At 53.1% G+C, this 8,742-nt stretch overlaps 1 protein-coding gene across 1 annotated transcript in view; it reads right to left on the minus strand.

The window, feature by feature from the left end:
* The window catches only part of col9a3 (collagen, type IX, alpha 3), a 76,137-nt gene extending 69,914 nt beyond the window's left edge, over nucleotides 1-6,223 (minus strand). Inside the window, exons 1-2 of the mRNA XM_055652326.1 lie at nucleotides 6,047-6,223; nucleotides 3,580-3,639 (exon numbers count right to left, since the gene is read on the minus strand). Coding sequence (XP_055508301.1) covers nucleotides 3,580-3,639; nucleotides 6,047-6,112 — 126 coding nt within the window. The 5' untranslated portion in view covers nucleotides 6,113-6,223. The remainder of the gene's footprint in view (nucleotides 1-3,579; nucleotides 3,640-6,046) is intronic.
* Nucleotides 6,224-8,742: the final 2,519 nt, after the last annotated feature.

An 8,742-nucleotide genomic window follows, 5' to 3' on the forward strand; every position in this document is an offset into this window, starting at 1 on the left:
TGACCTGCTGAGTTACTCCAGCATTTGGTGGTGGAGTTAAACTAACCTCTGCCTGCATGTGATCCATATCCCTCCATGTGCCTATATAAAAGTCTCTTAAACACCCCTATCATATCTGCCTCCACCACCATCCCAGGCATCCACCACTCTCTGTGTAAAACATTTGCCCTGCGCATCTGGTGCTGGCTTGAAGGGCCTAATGGCCTCCTCCTGCACTTATTTTCTATATCTTTTAAACTTTGCCTGTCTCACCTTAAAGCTCTGCCTTGACAATTCCACCTTGGGGAGAATGGTTCTGACGGTCTACCCAAACTATATTTCTCGTAATTTCATATACTTCTATTAGGTCACCTCGCAACCTGTGTGACCCCAGAGAAAACGATCCGTATGTCCAACTAGTATTGTTATAATTAACTATTATTCTAACTAATACTTTCTAATCCAGGTAACCTTCTGGTAAACCGCATCTGCACCCTCTCCAAAGCCTCCACGTCCTTCCTGTAATGGAAGACCAAAACTGCATGCTATACTCCGAATGCCGTCTAACCAAAGTATTATAAAGTGGCATAATTACTTTACATCCAAGTTAAAGTCAACACCTAATCATCTCAACGGTCCACAAGCCATCTAAGTGATTTAAACGTTGTTTCTGTTTAGAGATGCAGTGTTGTAAGACACTGACAATGACCCAATTACACACTAACAGTTTGAAAACCAATTAACCTCAGATCTGAAACCGGAAACACCCACAGAAAACCCACGTGGTCACAGGGAGAATGTGCAAACTCCGTACAGACAGCATCCATCGTCAGGGTTGAACCCAGGTCTCTGGCACTGTAAAACAACTTCAGTGCCTCTGTAGCTTAAAACTCTTTTGAAAGAGTGAGCCATTTGTTCTCTCAGGGGACAACATTGCTCTTGTGAAACCAAAGAAGTTTCTCTTCGGCCCACCCACCAGATTCTCTCCCACTTATCCGCTTAGTAATTTACAGACTTCACATCCAGTGATCATGATCCAACAACAAGTTTGGGATCGTGCCTGACGATGCATCCCCAACAACAGTCCTGACGAGGCAACACAACCTGAAACATCGACGCTCTCTTTGCCTCACACAGATGCTGCTTGACCCACTGATATCCTTCAGCAGTTTGCTTTTTGCAACAGATGTTTCGAGGGATATAGGCCAAATGCAGGCAAATGGGACTAAGCTAGTATAGCAATTTTACCAGCATGGATAACATGGGCTGAATGGCCTGTTTCCGTGCTATTCAGCTCTACTGGGGGGGTCTTACCATCGCAGCCTGACGGTCGACTGCAGAAGGCACCTCCGGGGCACGATGGTTGAAGATGTCCGTACGATAAGAGGGACGACAGTTTGCGGGATGATGGATGGAGGTGACGGTTTCCACGGGCCTTCATGGCCAGCTGCATCTGGGACTTAAATGGTGCCAAAAATTGGCAATATGGACTCAGTTGGCTGTTTCTATGCATTATTTGCTTAATTGGGAATTATATTAGGTATCGCAAACACCTTACTGGTTTGTATACAAAAAAGAAAGAATCTCACTGTACCTTGGTACACGTTGCAAAAAAGGAACAATTGAGACTTAGAAGGTTTTAGTGGCTTCACCCAGAGAGTTGTGAACCTGAGGAATTATCTGCCACAGAAAGCAGTGGAGGCCAATTCACTGGATGTATTCGGGAGACAAAGTTGGATAAAGCTCTTGGGGCTAATGGAAACAAGGGATATGGAGAGAAAGCAGGAACAGGATACTGATTCTGGATAATCAGCCATGATCCTATTGAATGGCAGTGCTGGCTCGAAGGGCCGAATGGCCTACTCCTGCACCACTATGTTTCTATATTACCTCTGTCCTGATGCATTGCTATTGAGGTACTGGGGACTGTGTTTAAGAAGAGTGTCAGTCCTCTGGGAGAGACCATTGAGGGAGTTCCCAATGGCCCCCATTCAAACCCAAGTGATGTCATTGACAAAGGTGGAACCTTCAGGTGGGAATGAAGCACCCCCTGTGGACCATCCCACGCAACTGCATCTCATTCCACCAGTCCTCAGTTAAGTTAAAGTCTTCAGAAAAGTTACATTAAACCCACTTGGGGGCGGGTAAGAAAGTGTAAGGAAATAAAATGTTTTTCTTTCTTAGCTGGACTATCCAAAGTTGATTTAAATGTAATTGTGTTCTAATATAAATTAAGAAAATCAATACACCCACAGTTGTTAAGGAAGTCCAGTTGCTGGAAAAGGAGGGATGTGGATCAAAGTGTGGAGGCTTTGGAGACGGTGCAGAAGAGGTTTGCCAGGATGCTACCTGGAGTAGAGGGCATATAAAATTATAAAAGGACTGGGCAAGCTAGATGCAGGAAAATTGTTCCCAATGTTGGGCGAGTCCAGAACCAGGGGCCACAGTCTTAGAATAAAGGGGAGGTCATTTAAGACTGAGGTGAGAAAAAATTTTTTTTCACCCAGAGAGTTGTAAATTTGTAGAATTCCTTGCCACAGAGATGCAGTGGAGGCCAAATCACTGGATGGATTTAAGAGAGAGTTAGAGAGAGCTCTAGGGGCTAGTGGAGTCAAGGGATATGGGGAGAAGGCAGGCACGGGTTATTGATAGGGGATGATCAGCCATGATCACAATGAATGGCGGTGCTGGCTCGAAGGGCCGAATGGCCTCCTCCTGCACCTATTTTCTATGTTTCTATGTATTAGCTATAACGAGTTGGACAAACATGGATTGTTTTCCCTCGAGCATTAGAGTCTGAAGAGAAACCTGACAGAAGTATATAAAATTATGAGAGGCATCGATAGGTCAGAACCAATGTGAAAATATAAGGAGAAAGTTTAAAGGAGATGTGTGGGGCAAGTTTTTTTTATTAACAATCGTTACCTTGTGGTGGTGGGGGGCAGAGGGGGGGGGGTAGCAGATACTGCAGTGGCGTTAAATAGGCTTTTGGATGATATGCGGGGAGATGGCGCGGGATTTGGATCTTGTGCAGGCAGAGAGGATTAAATATTTTTTGTGGCACCATGTTCAGCACAGAGATGGTGGGCCGAAGGGCCTGTTCATATTCGGCGCTGTTCTACGCTGTAACTAGTCTGACATTGCCTACCGAGTCCCGACTTTAGTGTAGTTTAGAGATACAGTGAGGAAAACAGATCCAGCGAGTCCACGTGGACCAGCGATCACCCGGCCCGCTAGCTCTACACTGCGCACTAGGGACAATTTACAGAACGAAGCCAAGTAACCTACAAACCCCTCCGTCTTTAGGATGTGTGGAAGGAAACCGGAGCGCCCAGAGAAAACCCACGCGGTCACAGGGAAAACATACGAACGCCGTACAGGTAGATAGACACAAAATGCTGGAGTAACTCAGTGCGACAGGCAGGGTCTCTGGAGAGAAGGAATGGGTGACGTTTCAGGTCGAGAAATTTCTTCAGACTGGGCATTCAGGGGAGAAGGAGATTATGGAAGTGTAAGGTGTGCAAATGACAGATCCGTTCTCAGGATCGAACCCGGGTCTGTGGCGGCAGCCGGTTGTTCATTCACACTTTGGCTACTCACATCAATGCCGTCTTGTCCCGGGGGTCCCGGCGGGCCGGTCGCGCCACCGTTGAACTGCGCCTGAGAGGCCGAGGGGCAGAGAGGGGAGATCAGGTCAAGAAATAAAACGGACCCCAGATCATTACAAAGATCCCACGGTGCCGGGACTGAAATCTACTCCCCGGAGGGGGGAGTCTGAGCGGCATTACGCGTGGTAGAGCAGAAACCGCCGAGTACTGTCTACCCCCCAAATCTGGCAGACAAGAGGGGGCGGTTGGGAGGGGGGGAGATAGGGGAGAGTGGGAGTGAAGTGGGGGGGGGAGAGAGGGAAAAGGAGGGTAGGAGGGGGGAAGGGAGAAGGAAGGGGGGGGGGAGAGAAGGAGCAGAGATGAGAGGAGGGAAGGGAAGAGAGAGGAGAGGGAGGGAGGGAGAGGGAAGGGGGGGAGGGAGGGGAGAGGGAAGGGGGAGGGGGGGAGGGAGAGGGAAGGGGGAGGGAGGGGAAAGGGAAGGGGGGAGGGAGGGGAGGAACGGGAGTGGGGGGGGGGGGGAGGGAGCGAGGGGGGGAGAAAGGGTGGAGGGGTGGGGAAGGGAGGGGTGGGGAAGGGAGTGGGCGAGGGAGTGGGGGAGAGAGGGATGGGGAGGGTGGGAGAGTAGAAAAAGAGGGAAGAGGGAGGGGTGTGGGTGGAGGGATGGAGGGGGTACGGGGGAGGTAGATAAGGAGGGGGGAGAGGGTGGCGGGGAGAGCGAAGAGAGTGAGGAAGGAATGGGTGGGGAGAGAGGGGCAGAGAGTGGGGGGGAGAGGGGAGAGGGAATGGGGGGAATGTGGAGGGGGGGGAGTGGGGAAGGATTGGGGGAGGGGATGGAGATGGAGGGAGGAGGAGGAGGGAGGGGGGGAGAGGGAGGAGGGCGAGGGGAGGGGAGAGGGTGATGGTGGAGGGAGAGGAGGAGAGAGAGGAGGAAGGGGAGAGGAAAGGGATGGGCGGGTGAAAGGGGGAGGGGAGGGGGGGGGGGGGAAGGGAGGGGGGGGGGGAACCACAGACATCGGTAAAGTTCAAAACAGTATGGAGCAGTAGAGTTGAAACTCATGAGCTAGCACGGGCTTGATGGAGCGAATGGTCTTCTGCTGAATGTTGAGCGATTTGGGGGGGGGGGGTCTGACAGAAGCCGGGGGGGTGGTGCGTGTGTCCCGGCGGGGGCCAACGGTGCGGGCACAGAACCGCATTCCTTTCAACCCAAGAACCAAATAGCGGGGATCGGCGGCAACAACGCGATCATTGTACCTTGGGCTTGAGCACAGACAGGCAGCGTTCCTTGCACCAGAGGGGGGACACAGAGGAATCTCATCCCCATCTCCCAACCCCCTCTCCTCCCCCCTCTCAACCCCTCAATACTTTCCCCTCTCCCCATTCTCCAACCCCATCCCCCCCCCCCCCCCCCCCCCCACCTAACCCGTCTCCTTCCCAAACATCTCCCCATTCTCATCCCTCCCCACCCTCCCCCTTCCACCTCCCTTTCCCAGTCAAACCCACTCCCCGCGGGACAGAGCGGGTGAGATATTGCCCCCCACCCTCTCCCAGGAGCCCAAGATGACAGATCCCACACTCACACATTTCAGTCTTACCCCCCCCCCTCCCCCCCGCCCCAAATAAACCCCCTTTCCTTCCCGGAAATATAACTCACAACCGGCGCCTCTCCGTTCAGGAGCAACGGGGGCAGATATTGGCGGCGCTTTACCCCGTCCCTGGCCGCCCAGTGGCCTTCTCCCTCCGCCAACATCGACGCGGTGGGCCGAGTGGCCTCCCGCCTCAGTGCGGGGAGCGGGCCAGTTCCCCCCAGGTGTGGTCCAGAGGGTGCACGGGGACGGGATGCGCGGTCCGGAGGAGAGAATTGACCCGGGGGGGGGGGGGGGGGGGAGTATAGTTGGGTAAATGTGTGTCTGTGTGTGTGGGTTGGGGGGGCACAATATGGGAGATGGGGGGAAGAGTTTATTTTTGTGGGGGGAAGAATGGTCCGGGGAGGGTGTGGGGTGAGTGTGGTCGAAGGGGTCAGCATCGTCCCGGGGGGGGGGGGGGGGGGGGGGGAGGGGAGGGGTGGGAGCGAGTGTGATCCGGTTTCTAGCGGGGGGGGGGGGGGGGGGGGGGTCAGTGTTATTTAGGGGGGGGGGGGGGGTCTGTGTATCCTGGGGAGTGGGTGAGCATGGACCCCCCCACACACCCCACCTCTGCCCGCTTCACTACCCCTTCTCCCACCGGACGCTCTCACCCCCAAACTCCGACCTGGGGTAACATCGCATCCCCCCACCCTAACTCCAACCCCCCCACCCCCCCTCTCTCTCAAGCCCCCCCCCCCCCCCCCCCCCCCCCCCCCCCCGCCCCCCCCCCCCCCCACCCCCCCCCCCCCCCCCCCCCCCCCCCCCCCCCCCCCCCACCCCCCCCCCCCGTCCCCCCCCCCCCCCCCCCCTGTCCCCCGGCAACGGCCGGCACCCTACCTGTACTCCAGGCTGGGCGAGGAGGTGGCTCAACACGAATAGTCCCAGCGCTGAAAACGCAGCCATGCTCCCCAGCTCTCTCGTTCAGCTCCCGCTTTGCACGAAATAGTGGATGAGACCAGGGCAAGGATCACCCCCAGCCTCTAGCGCCGACTACTGCCCCTGTCCGCTGTGATTGACAGCGCCTCAGCACAGGGGCGGGGGGCTTGGCAAAGCCTTCAAAGCTTCACCCCAGCATGTCCCCTCCCTCCACTCTCCCCACACACCAACCGCCGGCATTTAGCTAGCGCCGAGCGCTCAGTAACTCATCCCAAGACCCAATCCAACACCGAGCTCACAACACGTCTGCAGAGGTGGTTTAAAGGTGGGCGCTGGAGAGGCGGAGGGTTTTAGAGAGGATTCTTCAAGTTTGAGGGCGGCACAGTGGCGCAACTGGTAGAGACGCTGCCTCACACCGCCAGAGACCTGGGTTCGGTCCTGACCTCGGGTGATGTCTGTGTGTGTGTGTGTGCGGAGTTTGCACTCTGTAACCGTGTGGGTTTGTTCCAGGTACCCCGGTTACGACATGCGGGTTTGTAGGTTAATTGGCCCTCTGTATATGACCTCCTAGGTGCTGGGAGTGGATGAGAATGTGGGATAAAATAGAACTAACGTGGTCGGCATGACTCGGTGGGCCGAAGGATCTGATTCCATGTTGGATCTTTCAAACAGAAACCCCGTCGCTCCGGAGAGAAAGGCAGCAAGTTCCTCAGTTCAAGCAGCGTTCAAAACTGGAGGAACTCAGCGGGTCGGGCAGCATCGGTGGAGGGAATGGACAGACGGCGTTTCAGGTCGGGACACTTCCTCACAGACTGAAGAAATTATAGTCCCGATCGAAATGTGCCGGTCCATTCCCGCTGAGTTCCTCCAGCACTTTGCGTTGTGCTGAAGATTCCAGCATTTACAGTATTGAGTTCCTTGTGTCTCCAATTCAAAGTTTAAATCAATCCAAACTCCGTAGTATATACCGCCGTCAATACAAGCACATATGTCAAGTCAAGTTTATTGTCATCTGCACAAGTGGGGTGAGGTACGATAAAAATCTTGCTCGCAGCAGCATCACAGACACAATGTATCAGACAGCATAAACAAAACAAATTATAGATATATCACACATACAGGGTAGTGTGTAAAATTTGGAGAGGCACAGATAGGGTAGACAGTCAGAACCTTTCCCCCTGGATGGAAATGTCAAAGATCAGAGGGCATAGTTGTAAGGTGAGAGGGGCAAAGTTTAAAGGAGATTTGCAGGGCAAGTTTTTTTTTGCACAGGACGTGCTCGGAACATGCTGCCAGTAGTGGTGGAGGCAGATACGATAGTGGTGTTGAAGTGGTGTTTAGATAGGCACATCAATATGCAGGGAATGGAGGGATATGGATCACATGCAGGCAGAGGAGATTAGTTTGTTTTGGCATTATGCGTGGTATGGGCATTGTGGGCCAAAGGGCCTGTTCATGTGCTGTAGTGCAGAACAGTGTAAAGAAAAATGCCCTGCAAAAGACAAGACTCTCGAAATACAGCGTGGAAACAGGCCCTACAGCCCACCGAGTCCGTCAACCAGCAATCACCCTGCATACTTGCATGATCTTACACACTCGGGACAATTTACCGAAGCCAATTAACCTACAAAGCTGTATGTCTTTGGTGAGAGGAAACCGGAGCACCCGGAGAAAACCCACGCATTCACAGGGAGAACGTACCAGCTCTCTACAGACAGCACCCACAGTCAGGATTGAACCCGGGCCTCTGATGCTGTAAGGCAGTAACTCTACCGCTGACCACCGTGTCACCTTCAAGACACAATAAGAATGCGGTGGGTAGATTCTCTCTCTATACACAGTGGGTAAGGGACAGTGGGGTGGAGTGGTTGGAAGATCGGCAAATTAGCACATGGTGGCCATTCCACCTCCTCCGGTAAAGGCCAGACCAACTAGAGTCCATGGGGTGGGTTATGGAATCAGGGAATGGTCGGGCACGTGCTGGCCAACATGGACTAGATGGGCTGAAGGGCCTGTTTGGGTATCATGTTTTTCTATGACATCAATCTGATTGCTACTGGCTGAAAGGAGGCTATTCTGTCCATTGGGCGTTTGCCTTCCCTTAATGGAACAAACTCCTCATTTGCATTCTTTATGGGCCTGTCCCACTTAGGCGACTTTTTATGCAACGACAGGCGACTAGTTTGGCGTCCCATGTTAGCCGGTGGTCGCCGGGAGTAGTCTCCTCAGTCGAGCAAAAAGTCGTAGTGTCTTTCTGGTCGCCGCAAAATTTTCAACATGTTGAAAAAAATTTTTTGGGGACAGTGGGTTTGGCGCCAATGAGCGTAGCTTGATTTCTCCTGACGTCGGTGCTGTCGTAGGTTGTCGTCGGTTTTTTGGTCGACCTGCTACGACTATGACAGTTGCTTAAAAAATCTCCAAGTGGAACAGGCCCATTACTCATTCCTTTAGCCCTACAACAGAATTAAAACATAAAATGCTGGAAACACTCAGCAGGTCAGGCAGCATCTGTGGAGAGAGAAACAATTAATGTCTCAGGTCTGGGACATCATAATTTCTCGACTTGAAACATTAACTGTTTCTTTCCACAGTTGCTGCTGAATGTTGCCAGCATTTACAATTTTAATTTCAGATATTCCCGTACTGCCTGCGGAGGC

Source organism: Leucoraja erinacea, chromosome 21 (assembly GCF_028641065.1).
Source record: "Leucoraja erinacea ecotype New England chromosome 21, Leri_hhj_1, whole genome shotgun sequence".
NCBI classification, from domain to species: domain Eukaryota; kingdom Metazoa; phylum Chordata; class Chondrichthyes; order Rajiformes; family Rajidae; genus Leucoraja; species Leucoraja erinaceus.